The sequence below is a fragment of the Amphiprion ocellaris genome, chromosome 11, assembly GCF_022539595.1.
Source record: "Amphiprion ocellaris isolate individual 3 ecotype Okinawa chromosome 11, ASM2253959v1, whole genome shotgun sequence".
NCBI classification, from domain to species: domain Eukaryota; kingdom Metazoa; phylum Chordata; class Actinopteri; family Pomacentridae; genus Amphiprion; species Amphiprion ocellaris.
Window position 1 is genome coordinate 11395643 of NC_072776.1, and position 14226 is coordinate 11409868.

The 14226-nt window shown below is 38.2% G+C and overlaps 1 protein-coding gene across 5 annotated transcripts in view; it reads left to right on the forward strand.

Moving 5' to 3' along the window:
- Window positions 1-14226, forward strand: part of igf2bp2a (insulin-like growth factor 2 mRNA binding protein 2a) — a 57846-nt gene that overhangs the window by 29720 nt on the left and 13900 nt on the right. For 4 of the 5 annotated variants that reach the window (XM_035943194.2, XM_023298918.3, XM_035943197.2 and 1 more), the window contains 4 exons: window positions 3648-3699; window positions 7457-7520; window positions 9504-9794; window positions 10743-10877. In XM_035943194.2, the coding sequence (XP_035799087.1) occupies window positions 3648-3699; window positions 7457-7520; window positions 9504-9794; window positions 10743-10877 (542 nt within the window). Of the gene's footprint in view, window positions 1-3647; window positions 3700-3736; window positions 3795-7456; window positions 7521-9503; window positions 9795-10742; window positions 10878-14226 lie in introns of those variants that run through there. The other variant, XM_035943196.2, reaches the window with a different exon arrangement.

The following is a 14226-nucleotide window of genomic DNA, read 5'->3' on the forward strand; positions in this document are numbered from 1 at the left end:
GTGTGTTTGTGTGACAGTGATGCCCAGTTGATCAGCACCAGGCAGCACATAAACCCGTTTCCTGACAGTGAGTCACCAGCCTTTAGACTGTTGACTTAGGTGTTTGTGTGCACGTGTTTATGTCTGTGTGTGTGCACTTAAATCCACGCCGGTGTTTGTTGCCGTGTGGATGACACCGTGTCGGCGCGTCAACATCTGTAACCTCGCTGGGGTCCACGTTGGTTTTCTCTGTGTGAGAGTCTCATGCCTGCCAACTCTCCCCGTTTCACTTTGGGTTTATATCTGCAGGTTGTCTCCCAGAAAACTCCCAACACTGGGCCTGGGAATTAAAAATATCAACATTAGTACGTGAAAAAGTGGGTTTGACAGAATGTGTGTGCAATGAGGAAAACCAGGGTCCAAACTGAACTAAAGTACTGCATTCTATACGGTTTTAAAGCATTTAAGGCCTTATTTCCAGTTTACACCAAGTTACTCTTCCATTATACTTCTGCTCCAATTCAGGGGGAAACCTTGTACTTTTTATTTTCCTTCATTTATTTGACACCTGCTGCTATTTATTTGCATATATATATATATATATATATATATATATATATATATATATATATATATATATATATATATATATATATATATATATATATATATATATATATATATATATATATGTATCTATATATATATATATATATATATATGTATCTATATATATATATATATATGTATCTATATCTATATATAATCAGAGAGTTTTCCTTTAAATTAATAAAAATTGTATGTCTTGAAGTGATATCAAAGAAAAGATTGCTAATCTTTAATCTATAATGGCTTTAAATGGCATCAGAAAACATCATTAATTTCAATTGATTTTTTTTCAGTGTTGTGTCCTTATAAAACAATCCGTAACTTTCAGTGTTGTGTTTTGAACTTTACATTTGGGTTAGAGAATGTGCACGCATGCATCTGAACTACAGATTAAAACAAAATCACAAAATAGTAACAAATCAAAAGCATTACAACTGCAATATTTATATTCACGTGAAAATTACACAAATACAACTCTGCTAACTATACCACATCTGTAAATCTATGTAGGGGACTTAACATCGGATGAAAAGCTCAATTCTTTTGTATGTTGCAGGAAAAAATAAATGTAGCCTGGTTCCTCGTCTTTCAAGTGTGCCCTCCTACAGAAACAAACAGTAGACATATTAAAAACTAAAATTCCAATGTGTCTGTGGGTTTAGTTAGTAAACACTATAAAGAATGTAAAAATGAGTTGTCCAATCAAAGGCAAATATGTAAATAGAAAGTCACAGGCTGCAACATAACTGCAAAGCACCACTTTTAGTTTACTTTTAAGAAGTTAAAAGATAATCTTAGCTATTAGGTATCTGCTATCTCTTTGCTTTATATGTGTATTTATATGTATAAAAATATTAGTTTATGGTGACAAAAAACGTCTAATCATACATTAGACTGAGACAAAAAAAGCTGTTAATAAAAATGTTATTAGAAGAGCTTTAGCAGTGCAGCTAGGTGTATTTTTCACTTTCGACAGAGCCAAGCCAGCTGTTTCCCCCTGCATCCTTTGAGCTGAGATAAGTCAATCCAATCCTTCTGTATTTAAAACACACATACAACTTCTCATCTCACTCCAGGAAAACAAGTGAATAAGTGTCTTTGCCAAAATTTTGAACTAGTGTTTTTTCAAGCTTTGAAGCTGCATTAAAGCAGAACCAAACTAGAGAGTACAACAACATGTTAAAAGACTGATAATTGAAAGATTAAACTAATTTAAAGGCTGATAAAACAAGTTTGATGTAATGCTTCTTACAGATAATATTATATATGCTCCTCAGCAGTCTGACTCATTTGTTGAGATGCTGCGTCTCGGTTTTCTCTCATTTAATTGACTGCAGCCAAGCCAGCATTATGTTGATGCTTACTCAAAGGTTGGTATGTATATTGTTTTTTTAGAATGCAACCAGTGAGTGATTAAATAGAGATAAATAAATGGAATTAAAAATGTAAAAGTTGACGAAAGTACCAAAAGGTGAAGTGTGTTCCCGAAATTTTGTTCACACATAAAAGAGTATCTATTAGAGAACTGAATAAACACACAAACCTTTGAAAAATACCAGCACTGTACCACGTGCACTATCAATACTATAGTTGCTACTATCTCCCTTATTGCACCACATTCACACCATACTGTGCACAAATTCAGCTGAATTCTGCTACCGTAATTAAAAAGGCCAGTGATGCTGTAAGGTAAAAGGGAAAGACTTGACACTTCAAGAATCTTGAATTGAAATCGATCTGGAAATTTAGTAATGCCAAAAAATGTGAAAATACATGACACATGTCCTGCCCCTCCAATCTAAAAAGCAATTGTCTGCTTTGTAAGAGCTGAACTAGAAAACATTCAGCCAGTTATGTTGCACTGATGCATGCATGTTGTTGTGAAACTGTGTTCATAAGTAATCTGGGAGAATAAACACTATTAAACCTAATTTTGAAGTAACCAAACTTTTTATCAGATTTCACAGGTAATTCTTTATATGCAGTTTTTAATTTACCAGGGACCAGACTTTGCAGTTATGGCTCTTTCCCTATTCATTTAGAATGGGATGTCGTCGTGCTTTTCCAAAATAACTGCCTGGTGGCATTATTAATATACTACTGAATGGCAAAAAGTACCTATGATAACTTGAAAAATTTAGCTCTGCATCATTTCTATCTGGTTTCTCTAATAAACCACTTTTAATGCACGATCCGTGCTGCACAATAAGTCTTTATTGTCAAGTTATTTTATATAGCACATTTTAAAAAACAACCAAGGTTGACCAAGGTGCTTTATGGATCAAAAATAGAAAACAAGACATAATCTGTAAGGAAATATACAGCACAAGATCAACAATGCCATATATCAACAATAAAACAAGGACAACAACTGAGGTGTGAAATCTTGCAGTGATAAATAAACATTCTTAGGTCTCAATAACACAAGTATTTCTTGCTCTTCCTGTTCTGCTGATATTCTGTGACTGCAGCTAATGATTTCTGCACGATACACCAACACTTTGTCATCTTTCCAACTTTAAACTGTGATCTCAAATGTCATTCAGCTCTCTTTGTCTTGCTGTTTACAGCCAAGTCTGCACTGGCTGCAGTCACTTGACTGTCATCGCCTTCAATCCGATCATAACTGAATTTCCAGAAAAATTGGCAAAATTGCGCTTTCCACTACTGTTATGTAAATATTATTAGGAGCTGGGCACGTCCAGATAAACACTCAGTTGTGTTTAAGCGCCGTCAGTGCATTGCAAATGAAGAAACTGCAATGAGAAGACATTATTAAAAGAGTGTGAGGTTGAAATGTACTTTCCAGGGCTGGATTTCAAGTAATCTGCTTTATTACTAAGATCAATGAGTTTCTGAATGAGATTTTGAAGCTCTGATTTCACTCTGGCTCTATATTATGCTTCCATTGGCCACATTGTTACTTGAACACTGGCCCATATAAACTCTAGTAGCAGCAGACCTGTGTGTGAGTGTGCGTTTGCCAGTGTGCTCGTGTTCTTTTACATCAAGGGGGCTGCAGTCTGTGTTTGTAACTCGCTCTCTTGTTTCTCCCGCAGGTTTTGGACAGCCTTCTAGCTCAATATGGTACTGTAGAAAGCGTGGATCAAGGTACAGAACCCTTTCTCGTGCACACGTCATCTTCATCTGGCTCCGACTGTTCAATGCACGTGTCTGTTTAGCAACACACACTCTCAGACCTCCCAGTGAGTCAAGTCTCCCTGTGTGACTTCACATCCTCGTTACCATCATCCCACACACCCATTATCTAAACATAACCCATCTCTGCATGTGAATCAGCCTTTATCATCTCGTCTGTGTGCGTGCGTGCATGTGTCGTATAAGTTTGACCCGGGGAGACGACTGTATGAATTACATGCCTCTATAATAAGCACTGTGTCCCCCAGCCTCAGCGTATGGATTGAAGTGGGCAGACGTGGCAGACATCCAGAAGTAATGTGTCCATGTGTGTGTTTATGCCTGTACGTGTTTGCGTGTTGCATCTCCTTTAGGGGGGTGCGTCGTGGTAACGGGGGAGGACACTGTAGGCGCCTGTGGTGAGGCTTTTGCACTGTCTGTTGGAGAGCCTATGTGGAGGGTAGCCAGAGTTGAGCCGTCCCTGCAAACTTTCTGCCGTCCGTACACACATGTAGTCGTAGTAGAGACACGCACAGGGAGAAACAAACACCCACAAAGACACACAGACACAAATCTTGACACACACTCACAGCGTCTCACTGTGTGTCAAAGAAAAAAGCCAAGACCAACGATACCACCCGCTGCTGTCATGACAGGTGCTAAAAGAGAGCCCAGCAGAGAAATTACTCCACTCAGAGTTTCCCAGTTGCTGCCGTAAAACAGCCTACTTCAGTCAGCAGCGAACACCGGCACAGGATTTCCTCCTCTTCTTCCCTCAGCCTCTTCAAACGCCGCTAGTTGCCGCGAATGATCATTAGAGCCACCTCGCTTGTGTATCTGTCCCCTCTCTGTTGCGATCCCTGTCCAGCCTCCAGCCTGCCCGCCTCCTGTCACTTTCCTCTGCCCGGCGACGTGCGCTCTGGTTACAGGGGTGAGGTTTTGGAGAAGTCCCATGTTCTTGTGTGGCATGGCGAAGGCTGCCGGTGGCGGGGCAGGGTAGTGTGGGGCGGGGCAGCTAGCTGTGAGCGCTGGTGCCGGGCACCATGCCAGGCTCTGCCCACTTACCCTCTCTAAGCCAGCTGGATGCTCTCACTGGATTTAACCCTTCCAAACCTGCTGTCTGCTGTGCACCGGCAGGTTTGGAAGTTTTTTGTTTTTACTCATTGTTTCCTCTTTTTACTTTTGACACTTCTCCCTTGGAAGAAGTGATACTGGCAGCTTACCTTGCGTCTCTTGACTCGCCATGTTTTTTGTTCTTGTGGTTCATTTGCCAAATGTTGTAATGAAGTTTATTAAAATGTCTAAAGCATCTGCAAGCTCTGGCAGCTCTCCTCAAAGTTACAGAGCTTTGAAGGCACTTCTTTTTGACATTTAGTGCTTTCACAAGCAGAGATCCATCCTTGATAAAGCGGAGATGTCATTGTGGCTTCTGTGAGAGGCCTCAGTAGATGAGAAGGAATCGCATCAATAACATAGCTGCCTTTCTGGAACCTTGTTTTTTGTTGTTTTTTTTTTCTGCCATCACTATCACTGCTGCTCTCTTCACCTACAACTATCATGCTGTTAAATGGAGCAAAATACATGCTGAAGTAGAATGTAGAAGAAAAGAGTTCTGAGACGTATGTATTACACAAGTAAATCACAACAAAAGAAGAAAAAAAATTCTGTAAAGCATTTTTTTAAAACCAGTGGGTGAAAAACAAGTTTATTACTCCGCGAAGGAATACGAACATTATGTGATGATCGCTGTACGTTTGTCTGTCTGTTAATCTGTCTTTCTGTGCGCAGTATTACTCAAAAACAGAACAACAGATATAGACAAAATTTTCAGGGAAGATCAGAAATGACACAAGGACTGCCTCATTAGATTTTGGCAGTGATGTGGCTTATTGTCTGGATCCACGGATTTGTTAAAGATGTCTGTATCATTGCGAGATAGTGGCATGGCATCACTGTAACAATGACAACAAGTGAACACTACGCCAGCTGCCTGCTGACGATCACATTATTGTGATTCTACTAAAAATCGACCGTTGCGGACTTATTGGGACTTATCCATTGGAAATCATACGACTGAGCAGCCTTGATGGAGTACTGCGCTCTCTTGAGTGCTTTTCTTGTTTTGTTAATGTGCCCGCATGGTGTTTTTTTTACACACCAAAAGATACAACATGAGCAAAATGAGCACAATGGCTGAGCATTTCCACCCTGAAACTGCAGCGTAGAATTCCATTTTTGGCATTTTACAGTAGGAAGAAGTATTTCTGAAAAAAACCCAGTAATTTCTAAATACATAAATATGCATAAAACCTTCTTTCAGAATTGCACTCCTTTCCGTTAATCTGACAGAAACTGAACATGTTGGCTTCATGTCTGAATGAGCAGCCTGGACGGCAATCTTACTACATCAGACAATGTGACATCACTTTCAATATGGCACAAGTATGAACTACATGCTGTCACATTAACAGAGCGACATGCACAAAATCACAACACACTTTAAATTGTGTGAAGTGATTTGAGGAAAGTTTTCTTCCAAAGTAACTGTTTGTCCAAAAACATCAGAGAGATCCCTTAAGGCATAGTTCTCATGCCAAAATCACAAAACACTTTTCTTGTTCACTTTTACTATTAATTTCACATCTATTGCAAAGAAAATAGAACTGTGCAGATTAATTAGACTCCCCAATAATAAATGTAGTCCTTTTTTTAAATGAAACCTTAACAGGGGCTGAAGTTTACCTTGTTGCTTCCAGCTGTTTGTAGGAGTCTTTCCTCCGACTTTATTGAACACCTGCAACATCAAACAGCAGCAGGTTCCATATAATAAGAAAGATGAGTGGCAACTTCATTAATTTCCACTACTTTCCTGTGTATCAGACAGGTGATCTGTCACGTTTTTAAAGCTGCAGTTGAATAATTTGTTGTCGTCCTCAGGTTCAGTCTTAAGCTTCACCACAGCTGCCAGGATATTTTTATTTTCTGTCCGCGAAGTAGGAGTTAGATTATCATCACACATGTACAGAGTTTTCAGTGATTAGGGAAATCATAAATAAACTAGGCTGTAGTATGTGTTTAACGTCACTCAGTGTACTGCCCAATCCTGTGTAAATACCACATGCGTGCCATCATCACTGTGGTAGATGTATCTGTGTGACGCCTAGAGGAACATTAATGTAAAAGTGACTGATGTCTGAATGACAGAATGTCGTCACTTCAACAGATTGATGGATCCCGTGTCTGAACAGGCTTTAGATACATAGAGATGACTTTCAATAAGTGGAGAGATACTTTAAAGCCAGCCTGATTTCAGCATGAATCAAACCCTCAGCACTGTTCTTTCTTCACTGAGCAGAACGCGACCACAAATCTTTCCAAGGTGTGTCTTGATTGCGCACGGCATTTCACTTCATCACAGATTGCTTCGCTTTGTTTAAGCTGTCATGTCAAACTTAAATCCGTTATTGTATAAGTGGCAGAGAGGCTATTGTGTTAAGCAGCTCCTGTCTGTAGAGGAAGCAGCGGGGTCTGGAGGGAAGCCAGTGCGGTGATGGCTGTAATGGATTCACACAGACAAGTGGTTCTCCGGGTCACCACGGGAACCTGGACACGTGTCTGACTCACCTACGGCAACGACAAAGACGTGCTATGTGCTATGTGTAAATGTGGATGAACCGTCGCTCGCTGTTTCTCACGATTCTCCCCTTTCTCTCTCTGTCTTGTTTCACAGTGAACACTGATACAGAAACAGCAGTGGTGAATGTTACATACGCAACCAAGGAGGAAGCTAAACTGTAAGCAGCACACATAATGACACCGAGTAAGACTCATGATGTACTCGCACAGACAAGACGCTGCAATACGAGCAGCATTATTCACATTTGCCCGTGTATTTTGTGTTTAACCAACGGATTAGAAGGGATATTCACAAAGGTCAGAGCAGGGACAATTCATTCGTGGTCAAAACAGGAATAACTTCTCTGAGGACTTTTGATTTTAACTTAAGCAGATCTAAACGTGGTGGTGACGGCATTGTTAGTTTTATTAGAGTACATCCACATGAAGCTGGTTAACAAAGAAAAGGTTTTCTTTCTTTATACAATCCATCCGTCCACATGTAGCTCACATTTTTCTTAGAAATCGATTTTTAAAAACCTGCCGATTGTGTGTGTTGAGGAAAAATTGAGCTTTTGGAGAAAAAAAGAAACTGTAAGCTAACCCAGTGACTATTGGTGGGTGTACAGAGTCAAGAAGCCTCTAGCTTTCTCTCTGATCTCTCAAGGTAAATGTCAGTATTTCCCAGCACCACAGCGCAGTGAGCAAACTATGTAAAGCGCAAAACACAGATTGTTTTTTTGAGTTTTGTTTTGTTCTTTTCAAATTTTCTGTCCACTTTTAACCCTCTGAACCCCAAACACTTTGAAATAATTTTTCGCCGCTGTCACATTTTCATTCACTGTGGGCTCATTTTTCACTGCAGTATAAAGTCCTCTACCTCTATGGAAAAATCACAAATAGGGCGAATCAATGTGTACAACATCTTCCAAGTGCCCACGGGTGTTTCCATTACAGGTAGCTTTACATACTGCAGATATTTTACTACTTACATTTTCAGTTTGTTTACATACTTGTCTCCTATCTGCTCAGTGTAAACATCTCCTGCAATTCAGGTGAAAAGTCCCTACATTTTTGTCACTATCTGTTGGTGTAAGCTGTTAGCTGATTCACAAGTAGCTTCACAGTTGTGCGAAGGATTCTCATTAGAACAAAAGACATGTAGAAACAAAGGGATTTTGATGGAATATCAGGATTTTTAGCTTAGATTTGGTAATTTTTTTGCAATACTTCAGTATCATTTGTAATGTTGTATTGCTAACTGCTTCCTTTTCTGTTCTAGTCTTATTTTAGCTTGCTTATTTTATTTTAGTAATGTTTTGTACTTCTCATTGTTATTAGGCACTGCATTTATTGTTATGTATTTTTTTTCTAAGCGTTAAGTGGCAAAAGAATTTTCTTTTGGATTTCTAAAGTTTAATCTTACCATAATTCTCCTATCTTTTTAGTTCTTTGAAAAAATACACATTTGATGCTTCTTTTTTGTTTTTAAATTTAGTTTTTTTTTCTTTAAAAAAAAAAAAAAAAATAGGATGTTGCTTTTATCCCTCTTGTTGTCCTCATTTACAGGCACCAAAAAATATTGTTTCCTTGTCTGAAAAAAATCCAAAAATTCAGCAAAAAAATTCCCCAAATTTCTGAAAATTTGCAAAACCTTCAGGAAGAAAATTCCAGTAATTCCTTAAAAACTTCCCTTAAAATTTTTATTTAAAAAAAAAAAAAAAAAAATCCCCCAAATTTGGCAAGAAAATTCTTGTAAATATTTTTTAAAAATGAGTAAAAATCCTCCAAAAAATTCTAAAATATCTAAAATGATTACATATATATCAGTAAAACTTCTGATTTTTTCTTTCAGAACATTCACAAAAAAATCAACCAAAGGATAGAGTTCAAAATAGCAGAGATAGTTGTAGCTCTATTGTTACTGTGATTACTTCACATCCTGAGATACCAAATGTTCTATCATGTGTAACAGACATTAAAAAAAGCAAAGGTAATCAATCAGTATTCAAATCAGTAATCAGAATTTTAAATCAATGGTGCAAATCACTACTAAAAAGTGATCACAGAACTTATACACAGAAATCCTTGCATCTACATATCTGTTTCTGTCTTTTTTCTCTTTCTCCTCCTGACACTCCTCCTTCTCTTCCGCCACCCAGAGCCATTGAGAAGTTGACAGGACACCAGTTCGAAGACTACTCCTTCAACGTGTCATATATCATGGACATGGATGCTGCTCCACCCGTCCAGGCTCCCCGCACACGGCGTGGGGGTCGGTCTTCCCGGGACCAGGGTGCCTGTCAGGCCGGGCCGTCAGGAGGCTTCGGATCTCCGCGTCCCCGACAACAGGACTTCCCCCTGCGTATCCTCGTGCCTACTCAGTTCGTGGGAGCCATCATCGGCAAGGAAGGCCTCACCATCAAGAATGTCACCAAACAGACGCAGTCCAAGTAAGTTACACCATCTGGTCCTGATGATTTTTAATCTTTTTGTTTGTTTTAACTCATGGTCTGTTTAGATTAAGGTTTTGTTGAAACTTAAGTTCACATTTTTGCACTTTAAAGTCTAGTTGTCAGAGATATGATGCAAAATTACATAATTAAAACATCTTTGTGGCCTGATTAGTTAATGAGAAGATGATTACATGTTACTGCTGCCTTATTAGTTTTATTATTAACTATCTGAACCCAAAAGAGTTTCTGGATGTTTTTACTATCATCAATACAATATAAGTCTTGCACTTCAATGGAAACAGTACAACCAAGGCTCGAAGTAGGGAGAAATGAAAACTGCCCTTTGTGCAGCATAAAAGTTTAGTTTCTGATTTTGATTATTTATTTACAAAAAATCTAAATAAATCTGCACCCACAGATGTTACCAATACTGGTAAAAAAAAAAAAAGACTCGGTAGATATTCAACTATTTACATTTTTTATTTGTGTCCCTTCAGCCAACAAGTCTCTGAATTTTTATCACACCACCGTCAGTTTCACCTGAGTTTCTCATGGCCTCTCTGTTGTGCCGTTTTTTTGTTTGTTTGCTTGTTTTGTTTTTTTGAATATGGTTAATGTAGTTGGTTTATTTTTTGCTATTTTTTCACAATTTTAGGCTTGGATTTCCCAACATCGGTTCCACTGAAAATTGAAAACCGCAATTTCTGGCTCTCATAAATCGTAGAATTTTGGGTATTTGAAGAAAATACACGCTTTTAAAATCCACTGGTGTGTTTCATGGTTAAGAGAGTCGAATTGTTCTTTTTTGTTATTTGTAAGTGCTCCTTGTACCTTAATATTTTTTCTCTGTGTTTCCTTTAGTTTGCGAACCACTTTCTTTTTTGTCAAACTACACTCCTATTTAATAGGTACTTCAATCTCCATTTCCATCTCTCCTTCTGTCAGGGTGGACATTCATCGGAAGGAAAATGCAGGTGCAGCAGAAAAACCCATCACCATCCACTCAACCCCCGAGGGCTGCTCCTCAGCCTGTCGCATGATCCTGGAGATCATGCACAAGGAGGCCAACGAGACCAAGACGTGAGTCTGTGCACTTACGCAAAACTTCCTGAACATGCGCGTCAACACGCTCACATGTGCTCATTTATACAATCCCACAGAGAGATTAGCCATAACGTCTGCAGGGCTATAATCTTATCCTTTAACCTGCCTGCACACCTTTTAATCTCACTGTGCATTCTCTCGCTTGGACCACTAACACAGTAAACACGATGCGCTCACATAGGCTGACACGTGACCACAGCTTAGCATTTAAGAAACAAGGCCAATGTGTCTAATTGAGTTTGACACTTTTAACAAGACACTTCACCTTTTAAACTCATGGGCGTCTGCTCGATTCGAACATCGACCTCCAGTGCGTAATATTGTATTCATTTGTAAGTGCAAAGTGTGTCAAGGAGGCAGCTCTCCTTCATCCTCTGTCCTAGTTTCTTTGATTCAGAACAGGATAGCTGCATTTGAATATAAAAGTGATGCACAGTCTTTCAGTTTTCCTCATGATGAGACATCATAGAAAACATCACACCTAAATTTATTTTGCTTAAGGTTGCTTATTTTGTGTTTTGATCGTATAGCAGTGTGTGCGTTCACAGGTCTCTCATTCGACCAGAAAATATTTCCATCTGTTTGATGAGTAATAAATAATAATATACACGCACTACATTTGAAATCTGTCTCTAAATACATTTCCTTGCTGTGATTGCATCACACTTGGCTTCCTGTCAGCATCTTCACATTTTTAAGACATTATGGCAACGTGAACACATTAAAACCAGGTTTCACATGGTGAAAATGATAGTTTTTCATTTATTATTCTAGGGAATGTACTTAAAGACTATATATAGGAGAAGAGATGTAAGAGATATAACTGCTGTTGATCACCTCTAAAGCTCAGACATGAATAAGCTATAAAAGTTTCTTAATCAGGCAAAGTGTAAAAATTGAAGCTTAATATTTACCGTACTGACATTAAAGTGGTATCAATTGTTTTATCAATCTCTCAGCAAGAAAGCAAGAAATAGTTTTAAAGAAAATTGGTAAATCTAGAATGAAATGTATTTACACATTTTTATGGCTTTTAGCCCTTATTTTTATCAAGTTTGAATGCAATTGCTGCAGTTTACTTCCCAAATCCCACTGGCAGGTTTGAGAGGCATGTTATATTTTTAAACGTACCAAAATTGCACCATTTATCAGAGTTAGGAACTGTAAAACGAAAAGAATCAGTGGATTTTCAACTTTCAACAGTCCTTGAATTACCCTGTGACATGGAAAAGCAATAGCAATGAATACTTAATTTTAGAATTCGCCAAAATAAGTCATTTGCACTATCTAGATTCAGCAAAAAAAAAACAAAAAAAACATTATTTGCTCCTCAGCGCAACAGTCATGCCATTTTTAAAATATTGAGATTTTAAGCTTCAGTTTCTATTAATTTTACACGATTATGGTTCAGGGACCATTGAAAGAATAAAAAAATTCATCCATTTTTTCAGCTTTTACTGTTTCTGCCCTTTACAAATGGTGAAATCAGGGAGATTTTTAAAGTGTAAACCAGCTGGTGAATTTTAGTGTTGAAAGGTTGTATTTTATTTGTTTAATTTTTTGAAAAATAAGTGTTTTGCACTGTCCAGATTCTGCAAAACACAAATAAAGATTCGATCCTCAGCACAACTGAAAAGTCATTACTGACTCGGCTGTGACTAACAGTCATGTGACAACAATGTAATCACTTTTCCACTGAACTGCAGGCTGTGTTTACAGAGCAGATAGGAAACAAACAGACTGGATAATGTAAGTAATAAAATATCTGTACCGTGTAAAGTTACCTTTTTACCAATATTGTGCATGTTGATTCCATTTTTTGCTGCTCATAGGGAATTGTTGCACTCATTGTGTGTCTCTCTGAAGAAGATTGTCATTACAGTCATCTCCTTACTATGTGAGGTGACTTATGCTGTAACTGATGTGATATGATTTTTGTGTATTATTAAATTAATCCACCTCAGTTAAAAACAAATCACTAATCCTTATTTCAAAAGTCACAATAACGTCCACACCTGTGCCGAGTGTCGACTAAATAATCCCACCCTGTCCTGCCTGGGTGCCACACCTGCACAAATCAACCTGTTGCCTCGGCCACCCCACACCCTTTAATCTCACCTCGTCCACATCCACTGAAACCCAAATCTCCAAGCTTGGCTTTTAAACCTGCACCGTTCTCATCTGCCCTTACTTGCCCCACGGCTAACCCCAACTTAATTTCACTCTACACCACACATCTACTTCTGCCCCCTCCCCTCCCAGACACACACCCACACCCACTCCCACACGCCACCGCCAAGTGTGTGACTCCACCCAAAGGAAACCCCCAGCATCTGGCTCCCCTCCACCACACCCCGCCACAGCTTTAATCCACTCTCACACCCTACAATTGTCCCACAAAGCAGAAATATAGATTATACAGAAATGACACTGTTTCAACAACATCCCTGTACCGTCTACTCACAGCAGCTACACACTCAGTCTGCATAGTTATATAGACCTCAAGAGCAGAGAAATGAAATTTTTTTTATTGACTGAATGAATAAATAAAGCTTTCATGCATTTCTACGTATGTGTTTTTAAAGCACCATAAAAAATAGAGAACCCAAATGAACAACTTTCATTATCAAGTCTTTATACTGTAATTGTCAACAATAAAACTAGCATAAATTAGTCATTACTATTTAAATTGTTAATCTTTCCTCGTCTTTCTGAAGGCGGAGACTTGAAATATCAGAACTGAACTAACATTCAAATGTTTTATCCGTCTGTAGCATGAATATTTCATGGTTTCACAAAGCCGTGGAAAATTAACTCATCATAATTTGTACTGTACAAAAGAAAATGGGACTCACTTTCCATTTCACCCAAATTGCACAGCTTACACAATCTGTTTTCCTCCCGGATGTTTTTAACATCAACAGCCAGAGAAGGAAATCAGGGCTTTGGCTTCTAGATGAACTGGATGTTACATATGATTCAGGGAACTTAAAAGAAAAATATCTTGACTTTGACAAGAGAGATTATGATTAGAAACTTTATTCTTTATTCTCACTTTATTCTTATTTACTGTTTCTCATCAATTAACTGAAAGTGTATAACTTGAACATGCTTTTACATATAATTACTGACAATTTACTTGCTTCTTTCAAAAAATGAAAATTAAAAAAAAATCCCTCGGGAAGCTGTAGGAATTTGTGAGCAATTACTGAATCCAAATTTTGTGACAAAAATGATGTTTAAAAATTAATGATGCAAAAATTTAGGGGTAAATTTGTTTTCATTTTCACACATAATCAGTAATGCGGTTTTGACCCTGTTTTTC